Raw genomic sequence first — 21,341 nt, forward strand, 5'->3', positions numbered from 1 at the left:
TTGTGGGTGAACATTCAGAGAGTCAGAAGGGTAGAATGGTTGATTTAAGAACACAGCTAGAAATTTTCTGAACCAGCAACTACAATCCTTGTCTTGTGACTCTGAGGCCTTTGCTTTTAAAATATATGGGAACTTTCAATATCAAACTCCTGATTTCAATAAAAACAGTTGTCATTTACTTATTGGTTATTTATCACTAAAATTCCTGCAAATTCTTAAAAGTGGCTAGAAATAGTGACAGGATGCACTTTACACTCTCTTTACCGGCATCGTCCTCCTTTCCAAGGGCTGGAGACTTAAAAAGCAATGAAGAAAACATTCCTGCTGCACAAGCCAAGTGAGTCAGAAGGCAGGATCTGTAGAGGAAGCTGTGTACATCTGTAGGCATCTCTATCAAGGGTGACAAAATTGTCCCTAAAGAGCTTTTCAAATATTTTTTGTAAGCTTCTCAGCAGATTTCTGCTTGAACTAGCATAATATATGGGTCAACCAAGAATTATGGAGTGAGCCAAAAGGAACTCTTTCTCTCCCTCTGGGGTTTAGTTGCATGCTAGGAAATCTGAAGGGAAAGATTAGACAGATTGTGCCAAATCATCCTGATGCCTAAACAACTCTATTTGTATTTAGAAATCCTTGAAAGTGTTTTTTTTTTTTTTTTTTTTTTTTCCATGCTCCTTGGTTTGGTTGATCACAGGTCCTGCTATTTTACAAAGTGACACCAGCCAGGGAAGGGAGTTTAGAAAGCAGTTTTGCTTTGTTTTTGTTTTCTTATTTTACATTTTTGAGAACCATACCAAAATGAAAGTATTCTTAAAGCCCAGAATAATGATTTAGTTGGCATCTAATACATTAAATTTTAAATGCAACTTGAAAATTCCTGTCTATTTGTTGTTGTTGTTGTTTGATATTAAGATTTGGGGTTTTGAGGTTTAAATTTAGAGATCATACAGAATGGGTAGACATACCCTTCTTTGGGTAATAAAACAAGAGCTATTGGGACAGGTGGAAGAGGATAGATAAGAAGCTGATTTAATAAGAACTTATTAAATAAGTTGCATGAGGGAAATACGAAAGCCAGTTTCTCTGTGTGGGCCGAATTGTAGGAGAAAAGTCTGAAGCTACTTCCACAGACCACTGCTGGAGACTCCACTTTCAATAAAGCTCATTTGCGGCACCTGTCAAAGAAGAGTTTCATATGCATGTGTTGCTTTGCCGGACTCTTACCAATCTATCCCTCTGTGGGAGTTGCTCTCAAGGATAAGTGGTAGTGGGAGGTTGGGTTGGGGAGTGGATGGGCTCTGGGGAGTGGAGCAAATTATTGGTTACAGAATGTAGTAGCTAATCACTATCTCATTTTCTTCTGACCCAAAGTAGATGATCACTTTTGGTCAGAAGGAATTTAGCCTTCTCTGTATTTGGAAAGGGCAGGGCCCATAAGGGAAGTAAAGGAGAAATCATAAAAGAAATAACAATTGGTTCATTTGGAGGGGAAATCTGCATTAATATTGTATGTACATGGTTAATAAAAACAAATTTGACATTCCTCATTTCAATGTGTTTGTGCAAAAGCAAAATTAAAACTTTTTTTAAATGAAAATTGAAACTGTACTGAGGTGAACACAGCAAACATCCAACAAAATTTGAGAGAATCAGTTTGAATAATTTTTAGCTTTCAAAGTTGTATGCCTGTTCTCTGGGGATATAGACATTCATTTTTTGTTGTGTGTAAAAGTCAAAATGTTTTTTGAGAGTTTCCATATCTTCTTAGAGTATATGCATTTTTCAAATATTTATTTAGTTATTTGAATTCATTGCCAAAAATATCTCTGCTATACATGCAGAGTCACAACCATTAAATGCATATCAATCATATTCTGATCATATGACACTCTCTTATTTATGAACCTTCATTACTGAAGGTGAATCCACTGATTCACCATCAATGGCTACTTTTGGTCTCTTCCAGTAGTAGCCATAGGTCTCTACCATGCCATCCATGTGGTCCACAATGATTATTTTTATGTCCATTTCACTTGACACAAATAGCAAACCAACAGGTCCGTTTAAATTTTAAATTTGGCTTCAACATTGCTATGCTTTAGTCAAATGATCTAACCAGAGACTCTATAAATGAAGGCGGAACTATCAATTCAGGACCTAAGGAGAGGAAATCTTGTTAACAAGCTCCTTTAAATACTATGACATGTTTTTAGTTTAGCAAGAAATACCTAGGAAAACTCATTTTTAAAATGCAATTTCTTTTACATTGGGTTAGAGCAAATCATTTTCAAAATGATTACTACCAAGGAGCAGGACCTGTGGAAAAACGAGACAGGCAAGTAAATGGAAGAAAGAAATGAGAAGCATGGATTAAGGGAAAGCTGATGGAGACACATTGGGGATGCTGGACAGTCAGGATGTGATACATGATCATGAGGCCAGGAGCTTTCTCATCTGGGATGGAGGGATCATGGAACTAGGGAAATGCCTCCTAAAGAGTGGAGGAATACCAAGGTCACCATCTGGCTACTTAACAGTTTTGCCTAAATTCACATTTTAACTTTCCATGAATTACTTGATTATTTTTCTATGTTTCATCCACATGTATTACACACATTTTGTAAAACCATGATATTTCACACATTCTCCATCAAGCAGGATGAATTGGGGTGGTGAGGGATATAGGTATAGAATAGAATGGGGGGAAATCTTCATGTGTATTGAGCCAGACTATGAAAATATTTATTTTTATTTTTACTTTATTACTGTGCAATATCTGTAAATACATAGTTAAGTATTGAGAAACCAAAAATACTCATGTATTTTAAAAGAAAGCATGTCAGAAATATAGAATTTTGATTGGGATCTTGAATTTTTAGATGTGTGACTAGAAATAACAGACATAATCACAGCTTTATATGTTAATCTGTCCAAAGATACTGAAAAATGCAAGTAATAAATTTAACTGATGATAATTTGAACAAACACAAATGAAAATATTAATATCACAAATTACATAAGGCAGGTCAACTTTTAAGAAAAATGCTTGGTAAACACCAAGAGTCTGGATCCCTATATTTAAAACTATAGGAAAGAGTAAAATAAAAATTTTACTATATTTATTTTTAAAAAGAACATAGAAGCAGGGGCTGAGGTTGTGGCTCAGCGGTAGAGCTCTAGCCTAGCACATTCGAGGCACTGGGTTCCATCCTCGAAACCACATAAAAATAAATAAAATAAAGGTATTGTGCCCAACTATAACTTTAAAAAAAAGAACATATAAACAAAATCTGCTTTTCCTCATAAATATATTTAAATTCAAACATGATTTCTACTTAAATGTCTATGCAGATATATTATTATACTTTTAGTTTTTTGTTTCTTTTAAAGCATTCTTATTGCTAATGACATTTCATAATGTAAAAAACTATTGAATCACTATTTTTGCTTCATACAGCTATTAATGTACAAGAATATTAAAAGATGTCATGTTCAGACAATCCCTTGTGGGAAGAATCTGTATTGTTTTAGCCTGCCAATTTTCATTATTTACTCGGGTCTCTATGCACCATAAATTTTGTTTTGTTTTAAGCAAAGGTAGAACAGAGAAGCAAGTTTTTAATAGTTACATATAGTTTTTAATTAGCTACATGTAGTTTTTTTTTTTTTTTTGGTTTAGCCAAATACTCTTTTTAAAAATTTTTAATTTATTTTAATTAGTTATACAATGACAATAGAATTCATTTATGCACTTTGACATATCATATATGGATGGGATATAATTTCTCATTTTACTAGTGCACATGTTACAGAATCATATTCTGTATATATACATATATACTTTTTAACTAAGACTATGTTCTTCTAGAGGTGTAAACTGCTGTATGAAGCAAGTTCTGAAATAACTTAAAGACAATTAAAAAGAATAATATAAATAATGTATTTTCTCAAAAGAGGTTAACCATTGAATACATTTTCACTACAGATAATGAAACATGAATGCACCATAAAATGATCCTGGTGTCTGTAATGACTATCAAGGAAGCTGATGCTTACTGGTTTCTTATTCTCACGGTTCTTCATTTCCACCAGTGTAGGTCTTGTCCACTAATTTCCTCTAAGTGTGCCCACTGATCTCCCAGGGATCCCTGCAAGATTGAAAACATTAGTATCAAGATCTTATTTGCTTTTTCACTCATTCTCAAGTGTATAGTGGAGTTTTCAGGCATCAGAACATCATTTTTTTAAAATACGGTAGATCTTTGAACCATTTTGAGTTAATTTTTATTTATGGTGCTAGGTAAGATCCAAGTTCATCCTCCTTTTTAAAATAATTTATTTTTTATAATTTTATTTTATTTATTTTACTTTTTATGTGATGCTGAGTATTGAACCCAATGCCTCACCAGTGCTAGGCAAGTGCTCTACCACTGAGCTGCAGCCCAGCCCCAGAACATCATTTTTTTTAATGGCTAAAGGAATATGGGCTGTTGACTATTTTAAAGTTTTATTAAGTTTGCATATAATAAGTATCAATAGCTATAACCTGCATGAAATAAGTTTCTTTGGATTATAATGTAATTTTTAAGAACATAAAGGGAATCTTGAGACCAAAACGTTTACAATCCACTGACAGAGATCTTACATACAGTCATAATTTTTTATAATAGTCAAAGACTGGATAATTAAGGGCTTTCTTCTAAGACATCATATTTGTCTCTAAATTTTCTGTACCTTGATTATCTCTTCTATTGCATTTGAGAACCCATTCTTTCCTTTTTTAATGTTAATTTATAACTATTAAGGTTGACAAATGACAACTTTATATAGCAAACTTAAAATATTTAATTGGGCATGAATTAGATTAAATTATGATTACATGTCCATATTCATTACTTCTTTCTATTGAAATCTGGTAAGTTGCCCATCAGCTTTCATCTAGTTTCTTCAAACTAATATGGGTGATGGGAATTTTATAAAGGCAGAGTAAATTTTATTTTTATTCTTATCTTGAAGGAAAAACTTAGTGGAAAAACAGTTATTCATATACTATTAGTTCCTTTTCTGTCATATTATCTGCATTGCTTGTCTGCATTAATTTGCAATTAATATTACAAATTATGTTGGCATAAACAAGAGAAAAACTGAAGATTTTGATTTTGATTCAAATTTAAGAAAAAATTGACAGTTTCTTACCTCTTAGACTTGATCCTTAATTTCTGGTACATAATTTAGTGAGTTTTTAAATACTATAAGAAGGAAAATCTGAAAATATGTTTTTATCACCTATAACAAGTCTTATCTGAATTCCTTATATTTGTTCATCATTTATACACATTCAACAATATGTTGTTTAATCTTTTGAGTGCATATTATGTTTCAGAACCCCTTCAAGTTGTTCCTGATACTGCAGCAAACATAATAGACAAAAATCACTGTCCCTGTCAATCTCCCATCCTGGAAATATTTACTGAATAATTTAAAGTATCTGGGAAGAAATGTGAAGTATGATAGAAGTGTGAATTTTATCTACTTTCAACTAAGAGGAGAAAGAAAGGCAGTCATTGACCTGTTTAGAAATGTCTGGGAAATAGAATTAATAATATTTGTATTTGTTCTGACTCTGGTTCTCTCTCATAATCTTTATAATCCACTAACATATAACCAAGTACAGAAGGAGGGAAAGTATTTGACAATGAGCAGTTTGGAAATTAAGGAAGCTAGATCTCATGGGTCTGCACCTGCAATTCTAAAGTAATTAAGCTTCCTCTTTATTCTGTGGCCCTTGACCAAATTTGAATTACATGTGTTTATTGTAGCATTAGTCCTAGCAGTTTGCTATCATTAATTTATTATTTATTTCTGCTGGAGATGTACTCCACTTCCTTTGGGCAAAATTTTATAAATCAATCTAGTGGAATTTCATTGAAGACCATACCCTCCTTATCAAAAAAATTGTGATCTAAGGTATCAGAGTTTCAGGATTATATGACAAAATTTCTTTAAATGACTATTTTTAGAATTTCCTTGCAGTCATTTGGCAGGTTTTAAAGTACTAAGCTCTATTTTGTTTCCGGTTTTTGTTTTTAGTTTTTACCTCTGATTGTCAGCTTTTAGAAATACCTGTCTGACAACCTAATGCAAGATTAGCACAAATTTCAAGAGAGAGTATTTCTGCTTCAAAAGAGATGAAAGGAATACTGAAATATTAAATTGTTCATGAAGAATTAATGTAGATCTAGAATGTTATTTCTCTGATGCTCCTTCCTATTAATGTTTTAAAGATAAACTTATTATTTGATACATTTTTGTTCATTCTTTTTATTTGAACATAGATAAAGCTATAGCCTAAATTTATTAAAGATAAAAGGAAAGGAATATTCTTAATTTTCATTTATGATAATGTATTAATCCAATTTTCTTCAATCATTCACTATGAAATTTTGGTCTCCACAGAAGTTGTACATAAAGTACAACTGCATTTGGATTTCTTCCAAATCAGTTCCTAACCAAAATAATTTTAAAAAGGGAAGATCTATTTAAAAGGCAAATTATAGGATAACTGCAAGGATTTTAGTATACTGTGCCATCAAGGTTTTTATTACTGCATATTAAACTAACTTTACTCTCATTTTTATACTGAATTTTTATACATTATTTCAGTTCCCTGAACTGATCATTGATCCTGTTATCTGCAGTGCCAGAGTGAATGAATTAGTATGTATAGAAAACACCCGCAATTACTGGTAGCTTGAGATAAAAACACATTTAATTGTTCATTAAAATGTCTTGAAAACTTCAGTCATAAGGCCAATGTGTCTGGAAAGAGGAAAATAATGCAAACAGGATTAAGAGCTTTACCAGGGGTCTTGAGGTGAAACAAATGAGACATCATATTTCCATCTCTGTCTCTTAAAGAAGCTATATGAATATGGATTATCTTAAGGAGCATATTTTTATTTTTATAGGGGAAAAAGATTGCAACATTTCTTTTTCTCATTGTTTATAATATCTTTGTATGCAGGTATATGTGTATATGTGATATGTATATTATACCTTTAATGAATTATATGTATATGTATATAGTCATTTCATAATTTGTCATTTTAAAAAGATATTTCAACTGACATCCTTCCTTCAACTGCCCCACCTAAGAATTTACAAATGACTTGTATAGATGTCAGAGCTATCTATTTTCAATATTTTTACTCATGAAAGCTTGTAAGTTGTACCTATATGAGCACTCCTACAAATAGCTGTATCGATCTATGTCATTTTTCTTATGTCCTATTTTCTTTAAAGCTTTCCAAATTAGATAATGAATACATTGAAATAGATTTTTTAAATATATAAATTCATTAAGTACTACTTGTAAGATGCAACATCTCTTCTTAAATTAATAACTGGACTATAATCTGAAATTCTAAATGTTTTGATTAGACAAAATTCAAATAATAGCTGGGCACAGTGGTGCACAACTATAATCCCTGCAGCTCAGGAGGCTGAAGCAGGAGGACCCCAAGTTCAAAGTCAGCCTCCACAACTTAGTGAGGCCCTAAGCAACTCAGCAAGACCCTGTCACAAATTTTTTAAAAAGTTATTATCCCCACGTGGCTGGGGATCTGGCTCTGGTTAAGCACCCCTGGGTTTAATCTCTAACATCAAAAACAAACAGGAAAAAAAAAAAACTCTAATAATATTGGTCACATTGAAACTTAAAACCAAACATTTTCAGATCCATGCTCAAATGAAATAAAAAAAAAAAGATAAAACCTAAAAATACTTTTAGCAAAATAATAGAAAGTAACAACAGAAACAGCTGAGAGGGAGCCAGACAGATAGGAAGGAAGGGCAAGAGGGGGAGGGAGGCATGAAGGGAATGCAATGAAGGCAGGCAAGCACAGGGAAGAAGTAGAAAGTGTCCCTAAAGTAAATACCAGCTAAGTCAAAGCTACAGCCAGCTAAAGAAAACTGCCTGAGTACATGATTTCTAAAACAAGTAGGTAGTTACTTCAGTTCATCATTAACCTGTTGGAATAAACAAAAGAATAATTGATTAATTTCTTGTAATTTCAAATCGTTCTTAAAATTTTATAGATTGTGTTTATAAAGAAAATATTTAATATTTTATGAGCCAAGTAATTTAGGAGATTACCGGATACCTACAGAATGAATTATTCGTGAACTAGTTGTAACAGCACTGTGCTGGTGTCAGAACATCACACAGGCAGCCAGGCTACATACATTCCAAGCACTGAATTCTGAGGGAGGCAGAGACCTCACGTTTTTAGTAAAGACCATTGAATGTGGTATAAAAGTGGATTACACTTTTAATTTTTTTTTTGGTCATTAAATGTGTGACCTATATGAATTATTTAATCATTACAGGGCTAAGTTTTTCTGAAGTCAGAATAACGATTTGGGAGAGGATATCTTCAGAGTTCCTATCAGCTTCTAATTTCCAGATTTACCAGTCTACAATTTGATCTGTGGACTCTGAGTATAGTGCTGCCATCGTGTGGTAGGCACAGAGATAGTTTTGCACATTTTAGTAAAGCAGAGGAGAAAAACCAATGGAGCAAACTAATTGAAGACAGATGTGCAAAGAGACTCTACCAGATTTAATTAAGGTTAGCCACAGTGGAGTAATAAAACACAATGATGTCTAACCATCTAATAGCCAAAGAGAATGAAGAGGTCAAAGGATAATTTAAAATAGATTACATTGCCTCACAGAAGACAAAATTTGTTTACCTGCAGTGCCCCCTCAATAACTGAGTCTCAAAAATGATCAACATTCTAAGATTGATTTTTCTAGGGTACAGGGATCCCCTCTATAGTAGCAAGCACAATCCATTAAATATGTACATCAACCACTCTTTCCTCTAGTTGGTACTTGATTGCACAATTAAAATTTCAAAAAGAAAACAGAAACACCAAAAAATGCAGCTCAAAAAAGGCTCAAAATGTATTTTATTATTTTTAAAAACATCAATTCTATAAAATAATCATTTTTCATATATAATATGCAGGTCATAATACGTTCATGCATAGTAGGTGTATGCTCAGACTTTTGATTAATCAAATTGAAAAAAAGGCAGAGGTAGAATATTTTTAAATTATTAAATTTGAAATCATAAAATTATGGAAAATCATATTCAGTGTTAATATTTTAAAATTTTGCGTCCTTCATGGAACATAAAAGGACATATTACAATCAAAACCCAGGCTCTCCAACTACCTATACACCAAGATGGAAGAGGAACATAAATTCTAGCAATAGCTTCCACACAGTTACTATACACATTATTTTGTGTCACTCTAATTTGAATGTATGTGTGTATGTGAATATTTATGTGTATATATACACATATACATATGTATTTATTTATTCATATGTATTTATTTATTCATGGTCTATTATGAACTTTTGTAGCACATATACCTTTACAAGTGTCAGGGCATTATCACTAAATATTTTCCCCAATCAAACCAGCTTTTGAGAATACTGGGATAAAAACCCAGACTTGGATTAAAAAGTGAAATCTTACCTAATAAATAATTCAGATGTATTAGTTGTTGGTTTAGGTAAGGAAGTATTAATGTCATGTTATTTATGTATTTATTCATTGAATAATGCTTCCAGAACAAGATTGAAGGAGGTTGCCAAGAGCAAATGCAGACTCTGCTTACAATAATGTAACATTGATATAAAACTATAACCAAAAGTGGAAAGTGATAATTTTCCATAAATGATACACATATCATATGCTATGCAGAGTCCAAAGTTAGAAGAGGCTATTCTGATAGGGAAGACAAATAAAATATAATTTTAAGTCAGATACAAGAAAGTGGATGGATAGGGGAGGAGGACATAACAAATGTGGAAAGTATGAGAGAGAGAGAGAGAGAGAGAGAGAGAGAGAGAGAGAGAGAGAGAGAACCAGAGTGAATGATGTAAGTGGGCTGTAATGTAAAAAAAATTATATATATATATATATATATATATATATATATATATATAGAGAGAGAGAGAGAGAGAGAGAGAGAGAGAGAGAAAGAATATTGTGGGTGATAAATTTAGAAAGAAACAGACCACTAAATAATATTGAGAAGCAAACTAAAGAATTTAGCTGAAATATTTAGATGACCTAAAATTACACTAAATTTAGCCTCATTTATAAGTCCAAAAGCACATTTTCATTAAAAAGTTTACAATAACACAGATTATGTGGAATTTATTAAAATTGACGTTTTTTTTTTTTTTACTTATGGGTTGTTTCAAGAGAAATGTGAAAATACATGTGTTCTTTCAAGTATCTGAAAAAGAACTATTTAAATACTTGAATTTTTGCAACAACTTATCAAATCCTTGCACTCTCATGTTTTGTAGCATTTTATGCTATGTAGGCATAGCCTGATTTTAAAAAGGCTCATTCTGTATTTTTATTTAATTCTCAGAAACTCACTAAATGTTAGGTTGTCTGTATCTATACTATACTTACTAAGTGAAGAAAAATTCAATAAGGTACAAGATGTTTGCTTACAATAATGCCAAACATCTAGATTTATTTGAATTAGTCACCTGACTTCTCATAATTTCTATAGACTTGATGTTAAATGCAATCTTGTTTTGCAGAAATGCTAGATAGACTTGTTTCATTATTTGCATCACAGTGTTTGATTTTCTTTTTATATTTTTCTAAAATATTATTTGTTTGCATTTAAAATCATGAAGGCATTTGCACAAGCTTTCCAAATGAGATTTCTGTTGAATGAGATAGGCAAGATGAAACAAAAACAAAAATCAACCTTCCCTTCAATTTACCTCTAGTGCTGTTTCTTTCTTCTTATGATGATGCTTAACATTCTATATATATTTCTCATATTTCCCAGAATAAGAATAGAACTGGAAATTGCATCAGATTAAACCAATGTTAACAAAAGACTATTCTGAAATGTAGATAATAAGGTATTATTTCCATAAGGTGACTATTCTGATGCATTGTGAGTTTCCCCTTAGAGGAAAGTTGTTTTAATTTAGTAAAGATAAATTGGTTATAATTAATGTCTATTAAGGTTGTCTTTGAAAATAGTATATTGAGTTTTTTTGTTTTGCTTGATAAAATCAATGTTTTTACTTAATCTCATACTATAAAATATTAACAATATAGTTGGCTGGATTATATAATACCAATCAAAAAGCATGACAGCTTTCCTTTACAATCAATTGACATCTTCTCTGATTCATCATGTGGTTTATTATGCAATTTTATTTAATTCACACATGTTCATAATTTTATATCCTAGTCATATTACCTTCACATTTAAAAAAATATCCTTTAAAATATTTTCTTTAACACTAAATACACTATCTGGGTTTCTTCTACACAAAGTTGTAGAAAATGTTATACAAATGTTGTAACAATTCTTTTTCTGCAATTCTAGTCCTATGGTGACTGGTAATTCATTGCGGACCAGCTATTCAGACCATTTTTCTATATAGCTGTTCCCAACTTATAAATACCTAATATAAAATTAACACATTACTATTTTTTCTTATTTCCCTATTGGGGGAGGGGTACTACAGTCACTGGAACAGATGTGAAAATTCCTGGTGTTTTTAGAGAATCTGCTATTTCTAAATTGGAAGAAGGGAGGATGTGGGAAAAAAGCTAAATCTTTGGCGAGACCTGATGGTGGATATCCTGTCTTCAAATGGTTTCCCACAAAATATCCATACTTTTTCATTTCGTTTAGTTATTTTAGTTATTTAGTTCAAAATCCCCCAGATTAAGAATCACTGTGACTTTATCATTTCCCTTATGAAACATGTAGATATGTTGGATCATGAAATAATTAAAAATCAACTCTTCCCCAGTAGCACAAATCCAATCTACTAGCTAAGAGACTCCTAATGGAACAGGGATGTAATTTTGTAGCTTAGAACACATCTAAATGTGGAAGAGAATCAAGATAAATTTATTGTCAATGATTGTGTAAGTTCAAAGACACAGCCATTGGGGTAAATCCCTGAAGAAGAGAAGAGGGTATGGTGGGGTATAGCAAGTAATAGAAGAGGAAGCAGAGTGAGTCACTGGGCTCACTCCTCATAATCTGAGTCTTAGGAAGTAGGCATTACTGACCCCATGGTTTTCAAATGAATAATCTCAGAGTTAATACAGAGTGGGTTGGGATTAAAAACTGGATCAGGTTTTGAATGCTCTTTGGCAAAATACAAATATCAACAATTTTTTAAAACTTGCTAGGAAAATTTCTCTCCCAGAAAATATGAGGAAACACAGGTCTTATCTTTCTTCTTTCTGCATAGAAATTTCTTCCCAAATCTCCTTTGAATCTATAACTCTGCTAACAATATTAATACCCTACCCCAACTACATAAAATACCATAAATTTACACGTTTCTATGGGAATGTAAATTCACATATCCAAAGTCAAAATTATGAAACTTTTGAAACAAGTTCCAATCATAAACTGTGAAATATCTAAGGAGAAACAATTATCTTTAAATTTTAAAATCCTCCTGGAGATTATTGGTAGAACCATATACAAAACAAGCACAGAATTTTCAAACTCTTTTTTAAATTATCTATTCTGTTTTGCATCTTTACTTCTGAGGAGAAAAAACAGATTATTAGTTTTTAATATATAACTAATAAATTTTAACAACTTCTTGTATTCTGCTATTTGTAACTACAGAAGTTTTCTTAAATCACTTTCTCCATGAAATAGCCCAAATTCTTGTTTGCCATATCACTACTATTACACTGTACAAATCACAAAAATAATGCTAGCAGAATAATTACATACTATTTAACTCTGTCTAAAATATTAAATGGGTTTTCTCTAAAAGTAATTTTGTTAATGTCCAATTAAAAAACAAAAAAGCAAAGTAATTTAGTGTTGCCCCTGCTCATTACTGGCTAAGGAAGTGACAATGAAAGTTAGGCTGGGGAATGTAGGGTTCTTGCTACAGCTTTTTCTTTATACACGTAGTTTAAGAAAACGTATAATTATACATTTGGAGATTAAAGTGAGCTTCACTTATTGACTGTGGTGTTGACTCTTCCCACATCATGCAGCAAAGCCTACCAATCACCGGCCTGCAGAAAGCTCCGTGTCTACTGGCTCCTCGGGCAGCAGCTTTGGCAGTGGGTATAGCGTGGACAGTGAAGGAAGCAGCAGCACTGCAGGGGAGACTAATCTATTTCCTATTCCAAGGATGTAAGTGGTTCTTTATTTTACTATAAAGTTAACAGCATCATGACTAAGACATTCTTAACATTTAACAGGGAATAAGTAGATAATTAACCAATTCGGAATCATTGTCCCATAAACATTTGTTTATGCCTACATAAAAATAGATTTTTCAGGAGAGACTAGATTAATTCAGTTAATGCTGAGGATAAATGCTAGTCACTAGCAGCATTACTTAATCAGTACAGTCTTTAATACAAAAACTGCTAAAATAATAATTCAGCCATGCTAGACTAAAATTCACCAGCACTATGTTTGTGTTTTAATCACATAATATTTGAGATAAACATAGGGTAACTTAATTTGATTCAAGACAGATTTAAACATATTCAAAGGACACATATCATCTTTGAAATAGATGACCCATTGGGTTAATTATATTAACTTTCCAACTGTAAATCTCTCTATAATTAAAATTGAAAGCTCTGAAGTGTTTTCATATTTTCTAGAACATATCAATTTGTATATAGGTCCCTGAGTAACTACTCCCAGAAAAGCTCATTCATAATATGTTAAGCTTCAAGAAAATCATCCTGCAAATTACAAGTAAAACTCAAGCAGCTTGTATTTAGAATGTGTTAGAATAGATTTAGTCCTATTGGTGGCAAAATTTAGCAGCATTCAAGATAAATATGTAGATAATGTCTGTTCCAGCATCAAAATCTAAACCCCAGACCTTTCCTTCTCCTCTCAATTTACATAGTCTTGTGGATTTTCAAAACACCACTGAGCCATACAGATCTCAGAATCTAGGCCACTGGGTTAATAAAGCCTTTTGCCTAGTCTTGTAAGGCCTAAGAGCTAAAATGGTTCTTGAATTTTAAAATGATTTTTTAAAACAAATAAATAAAAGAAGTTTTTTAGGACATTTGAAAATCATATGAAGTCGAGATGAACACAAACTAAGTTGTATTGGACACAGCCATGCCCATTACTTATGTGCTGCCAGATGCTGCTCTTGTGCTTTACCAAGGCAAAAATCCAGTAGTTGCAACAGAGACCACCCAAAATGTTCACTATCTGGCCTTTTAGAGAGTTTGCCAACCCTGATCAGGGCTGTTATTAAAGACTCTTCATTTTCTCCAGTGCTGAGGGAAATCTCTCAGGGAGTGGAATTTCTACTTATTTTAATATCCAAGGGTTTTATAAATATTTCTTTTTTATCTCCAGAATAATTCTAATAGATAATGGTTCAGTTTACAAAACTAAAATAATAGGGAAAGCAGATTATTATCACAGTGAATAACATGTTTGATTTGTAGTGTTCAAGTTACATTTTTCCCAACTTGAATTAAGCAATTTTTTATTGTATCACCTGTCCATATGAGGGGTTTTGTGTTTATTTTTGACACTAAGGCTATGGATTTAATAGAATTGTTTTATTTTATTGGAAGTTATTCCTAAAAGGAATTTGATCTTATTAGTCCTTGGCTTCTGATAATCCATTCTGAATTTTTAAACATTCAGCAAATTCATTACATTTCTCTCTAAACTGTGAGTATAATGTAAAGGTTTTGTAATTAATTTTATATCCTTCCAATTTATTTGGACCCTTCAAAATATATAATTTAACATTGATAATAAAGTTGACTCACAGAGAGTAAATGATGTAATTCCATCAATATTGAATGTGTGAAGTGAGATTATGTATTTTTTACATACATACCATATGACAATTTGGTTTTTGTGCCCACCACCCTGTTTTCTATTTCTCTTGTAAATCAAGAAGAGGCTTTTATTAACTGTTTGGGAGAGTATTGTTTTGTGATATTAGCACAAAGAAAATTCACTATTTAAAAATATTATATAATATGTATAAGAAATACTATTTGTTAGTTCTTTTATATGCCCCATTGTGTCTAATAAAATTACTGCTTGGGCTGATGTAAATGTTCAATTAATATTTGGTGATTGAAATATATAAATTACAAAAAACATACAGTCAAAATGTGCTGAATTTAGAAAAATCACATTCTTCACACATGCACAGTTGCATTTCCTCTATTCTTCACTAGCTTTGCTGTGCTGCAGATTTTCTGTATAATCTTTAAAATTGAGTAACTATGCATTTTGGCTAAGTATCTTACGTTTAAATCGGTTTTCATTAGCAACAAAACTGTTGCCAGATATCATTAAAATGTGAAATCTAGGACTACAACAAATCTAAAATTATCAAAACTTTATTTCAATTACAATTATTAAAATTTGTAATAATTTTTAAAGCTTGTCAAAGTATACAGATAGTAATTTTTCAATACTATGCTCTGCTAGATTGGTGATACAAAAAGATCTTCATTTTCAACTGAATTTGATGATTCAGTAACAAGATGGTTTGGCTCTTTCTACCAGTGTAGTATACTGCTAAAGAGAACATTACTGCTAGGTTATTAAGCTTTTCTTCCTAATGGTAATAGAAAACAGAGTTCACTTTTTTATCTCAACTACCTGAATTTCAATTAAGCAATTACATGAATTGCAGTTTTATGCATTGCTCAAACAACACTATATGTTCACATGCAAACCATATATATATATATACATACACACACACACACACACACACACATAAGTGTTAGAAATTACTTAATTTGCATGCACTTGGTCTTCACATAATCTCTTCACACAAATATGTGTTTAAATCTTTAACCTTGAATTGGCACAATGGAACAATATAGTGGTTACCAAGATAAAATTATTCTTAAATTTACATCATTTCCTCTTTTATGATGTGCAAAAATATTTCAGCATCTTCTCTGAAGTAGAATGATAAGAGGATCTTTAGAGCATTTTTCAAGTGAGATGTAATTGGATTCTTAAAAAAATATGTATAGTTACATTTTTCAACAGGTTCAACAAACCAGACACTTTTTGAGTAAATCAGAAATGTTAGCAAATCCTGATATGTTAAAATTACTGTCTAGAAAGTAAAATACCATGGCATTCTTTTGTTCAGCCATCTTTTTTTGAGGATTTAAGAGATTTAATTTTATTTTTAATGTCTTATCAAAGTACACATGCAAGAAATCTCAAAATCTTTTATATGCCATGGAGTCTTTATTCTGGCTGAAGCAATAAGAAGTGGCCTACAGTCTTTTGGCTGTTACATTATCTGCATACTAAACTCAGTTTTGAAAATAACATGAACTCATTATATAAGTGGCTTTCCCAAAATTTGAGGCTGAAAGTTAAAGTGAGTGACAGATTGTAATGGAATTCTAAGGCTACCATGTGTGTGTGTGTGTGTGTGTGTGTGTGTGTGTGTGTGTGTGTATCACTATTAATACAGTGTATTTATTAAATGCTTATAATTTCTCAGGCACTGTGTTAAACCCTTCATATATATTTGCCATTTGCCACCTCTATCAAAAGGTTGCTGATATGGCTATTATCATATTATAAAAGAAAAACAATCTTGACCAAGTACTTTGCCTTAGATTCCACATAGTAAGAAAGAGCAAACAAAGTCAAGCAGTTTGCTCAACACAGTCTGAAAACAGAGGAAGAATCTGAAAAGAAATTACATATATATATAAATATATAGAATTATATATGCATTATATATCTCTTCTTAGAAGTGTCTCCTCAGGTCCTTGGCCCATTTATTCATTGGGTTATTTGTTTTTTTTGGTGTTTAGCTTTTTGAGTTCTTTATATACCCTAGAGATTAGTGTTCTATCTGATGTGTGAGGGATAAAAATTTGCTCCCAAGTTGTAGGCTCTCTGTTCACCTCACAGATTGTTTCTTTTGCCGAGAAGAAACTTTTTAGTTTGAATCCATCGCATTTATTGATTCTTGATTTTAATTTTTGTACTATAGGAGTCTTATTAAGGAATTGTGGCCTAATCTGACATGATGAAGTTTAGGGACTACTTTTTCTTCTATTAGACACAGGGTCTCTGGTTTAATTCCTCCTTTATCCACTTTGAGTTGAGTTTTATGCACGGTGAGAGATATAATTTCATTTTGTTGCATATGGATTTCCCATTTTCCCAGGACCATTTGTTGAAGAGGCTATCTTTTCTCCAATGTACGTTTTTGGCACCTTTGTCTAATATAAGATAATTGTAATTTTGTGGGTTAGTCTCTATGTCCTCTATTCTTCTCAGAAGAAGATATATAATCAATCAACAAATATATGAAAAAATGTTCGTCATCTCTAGCGATTAGAGAAATGCAAATGAAAACTAAGTTTCATCTCACTCCTATCAGAATGACAGCTATTATGCATACAAACAACAATAAGTGTTGGCAAGGATGTGAGGAAAAAGGTACACTCATACACTGCTGGTGGGACTGCAAAATGGTGCAGCCAATATGGAAAGTAGTACGGAGATTCCTTGGAAAACTGGGAATGGAACTACCATTTAACCCAGCTACCACTCTCCTTGGTCTATACCCAAAGGAATTAAAAACAGCATGCTACAGGCGCACAGCCACATGAATGTTTATAGCAGCACAATTCACAATAGCTAAACTGTGGAACCAACCTAAGTGCCTTTCAATAGATGAATGGATAAAAAAAATGTGGCATATATACACAGTGGAATATTATTCAGCAATAAAAGAGAATAAAATCATGGCATTTGCAGGTAAATGGATGGAGTCAGAGAAGATAAGCTAAGTGAAGTTAGCCAATCCCCTGCCCCCCCAAAAAACAAATGCTGAGTGTTTTCTCTGATATAAGGGGGCTGATTCATAGTGGGGTAGGGAGAGGAAGCATGGAAGGAATAGACTAACTCTAGATAGGGCAGAGGGGTGGGAGGAGAAGGGAGGGGGATGGGGGAAGGAAAGACAGTGGAATGAGGTGTATATCATTACTCTAAGTACATGTATGAAGACATGAAAGGTGTAACTCTGTATTGTGTACAACCAGAGATATGAAAAATTATATTCTATATGTGTAATATGAACTGTAATGCATTCTTCTGACATATACAAATTATTAAATAATTTTTTAAAAATATGCATATATAAACAATTTTAGGCAGTCTTTATTTTTAATTTATACATAAAAATTGTACATTTTTGTGTAGTATCATGTGATTCCAATAAATATGGTCTGTAATTTTGAAATCCAGGTTAGGCAGATCTACCTCCTCATTTTTCATTTCTTTGTCATAAAAAAATTAAAAGCCCTTTTCTAGGTTTTTTTAAATACTAACCATGCTATCATTATTTGTATTCACCCTAGTATGCAATAACACACAATACAACTCAGTACTCTTTGATAGAACTATTTCATACTCTTCCTTTCCCCTTCTCTCCTGGGGCTTTTGTACCCACCATTCTACTATCAATTTCTCTGATATCAACATTTTTTTGGAATCCACATATGAGGTGATCATGCAGAAATTGTCTCTGTGTTTGATTCATTTCACTTAGCATAATGATTTTTTTTAGAATTTTAATTATGTATGACAGTGGAACTCATTACAATTCTTATTACACATATTTTTAATATCTCTGGTTGTATACAAAGTATATTCACACCAATTCATATCTTTATACATGTACTTTGGATAATGATGAACATAACAATTTTTAATCTTATCCATGTTGTTGCAAATCACAGAATTTCATTTTTTTATGACTGAATGGTATTTCATTGTGTACATGTACCATATTTTCAATTCAGTTGATAGAGTTTGACATTGCCATTTCTTGGCTATTGTGAATAGTTGTGCAGTAAATATGGGTGTGCATGTTTTCAATCTACTTTCAATGTACAATGTGCAGTTTCATTCCCTTTGGATATATACCCAGTAGGAGAATTATGGAATCATATGGCAGTTCTACTTTGGATTTGTGAGGAACCTCCATACTATTTTCCTTAATGGATAATAGCAATGGCTACACCCAGCAACAGTGAAAGGGTGCTCTCTTCACATCCTTGCCAGGATTTGTCAAGCCACTTTTACTAGATTGAGGTGGTATCTCATTGGGACTTTGATTTGCACTTCTCTGATAACCAGTGACGTTGAACATTTTGCCCTGTACATGTTGGCCACTTATACATCTTTCTTTAAGAAATATCTATTTAGGTTATAGTATTCATTCCAAAGCTTATTTCATTGAGTATTTCCCTTCTCACAAAATAATCTATAACAAATCATTATTACAAAGTGTAACGTTATAAAATCTTCTTGAGTTAAAATCAAAAACAATTATAATGTTTGAAGAGATGGACATGTTTGACCTGGTGCAGACTTTGTGCATGTATACATTCAAAAGATATCACATGGTTTCTCATTCATAAGAGCAATTTTATGATTTTATGTATCAGTTAAGTGAATAATTTTTAAATGGGAAAATTATAAAACAAAATTGAAAAATGTAATGATGGTCTGATTTTTTGATAAATGAAACTCATTGAATTTCAAGATATCATTTTGACTAAATAGGAACAATAAACAAGTTCCCATTCTAAAATTAACATGATATTTGCCATTTATGTATTAATGTATTTGCCTTTCAAATTATTCATTGCAGGTCTGAATACACAATGTTATTTTATTTTTATATACACAGCTTCCTCCTTTTTATTCAGGATATCATAACTAAATTTATCATTCTGATTTCTTTTACAAAAGAGGGAAGATGGGACACAATGGACAAGAGCCTGTAAAACAGCCAGGAGTGGGCGTAGGACTAGCAGATACTGAAGGTTAGTGAAATTTACAATACTAAATTTTGGTTGAATTTACATATTGTATTATAAATTCTTTGCTTTTAACATGAATGAAATATCTAAATATGAATTGTAAAAGCACAAGGTAATGAATCACTATTACCCATTAAATAAGGATGACTTTGTATTCATTTAACAATTTACCCTTTTATTTACTTACCTTAGGGTACTGGAAAAATTTAAAGCCTATGGGAAGAATTAAAATAGAAAGAACATAAAGGGTGACAACAAAGATTCAGAAGATTTTCTCAAGGAAAAAAATATGCAGGGCTGCAATTGATTATACACTCATAAAAGAACCTGAGAAAACAAAGAGGGGATAGTGAGGCAGCAGAAGAAGGCTACTCTTCTTTTAGGGTCAAGGATAGTAAGAGGTAAAACCAGGACAAGCTTGTTGCTAGGAACAGGAAACAAGGAAGAGACATAGCAAACACCAGAAATATATCCTGAGATGAATTAATTTGAGAAGAAAGACACTGGTTTCCAACTTCCTCCCAATCTCTGCCAGTGCCTGATCAAACACAGTTGGAAGCCAGGTAACAGGAGACCTGGGAAAGAGCCTATGTGACAGCTACTCTGAGAGGGGTGCAAGGGAAAGACCAAAGAATATATCTGAGAACATAGAAGCATAGGGACGGCAGGTATTTTACCTGAGGATCCCATAGATGCATCAAGCAACATATTCCCTGGTCTAAATTCACCCTTTCCCCCGTTTGGTTTCCTTTTCTGTCTATGCTCTTCTATGGCTCACAAAATTTGCACTTATTTTCACCATAATTTGCATAATTTATACTGTTCTTTGACTTACATTACTTGTATTCATGCTCATCACCTCCATAAGACTGAACAACTTTCAAAACAGAAATATGTTTATTCATCCTGGTATCACAGCACCTGGCAGAAAATCTTATCCATAGAGTTGCTTAAAGAGGCATGTGGAGGGCTGGGGATATAGCTCAGTTGGTAGAGTGCTTATCCATCCTGGGTAGGACCCTGGGTTTCATCACCAGTAACACACACACACACACACACACACACACACACACACACACATACACACACACAAGTTATTGAATGAATGAATAACTAGGATGAATGATTATAAATAAAACTCATGGCTTTTGATTTCCTATGACTCTAAAATTCAGGTATAAAGAGAAGAAATCAATGGGTAGCTTTAATACCACTCCCCACACCCTCTTCCCCCAAGGTCCTAAGGGTGGAACCAAGTCCCACTATACACTAAGCAGATACTCTATGAATTACATCCCTGGCTCTCATGTGTGGTTTTAGCTACTTTGTTTTGACTCTCTTTTAACCTCAAAGTTTATAAATACAATTATTTTAGTTATCAGCAGCTAGCTGTCAATGAAT

General features: G+C 32.4%; 1 protein-coding gene across 1 annotated transcript in view; it reads left to right on the forward strand.

Annotated features, from left to right (window-relative positions):
- Positions 1–21,341, forward strand: part of PCLO (piccolo presynaptic cytomatrix protein) — a gene marked incomplete at both ends in the record, with an annotated part of 403,276 nt that overhangs the window by 335,316 nt on the left and 46,619 nt on the right. The window contains 2 exons of the mRNA XM_081287316.1: positions 13,104–13,245; positions 19,870–19,943. Of these exons, the coding sequence (XP_081143442.1) occupies positions 13,104–13,245; positions 19,870–19,943 (216 nt within the window). The remainder of the gene's footprint in view (positions 1–13,103; positions 13,246–19,869; positions 19,944–21,341) is intronic.

This window comes from Spermophilus citellus (genome assembly GCF_964194105.1).
Source record: "Spermophilus citellus genome assembly, chromosome: 3".
Lineage (NCBI taxonomy): Eukaryota > Metazoa > Chordata > Mammalia > Rodentia > Sciuridae > Spermophilus > Spermophilus citellus.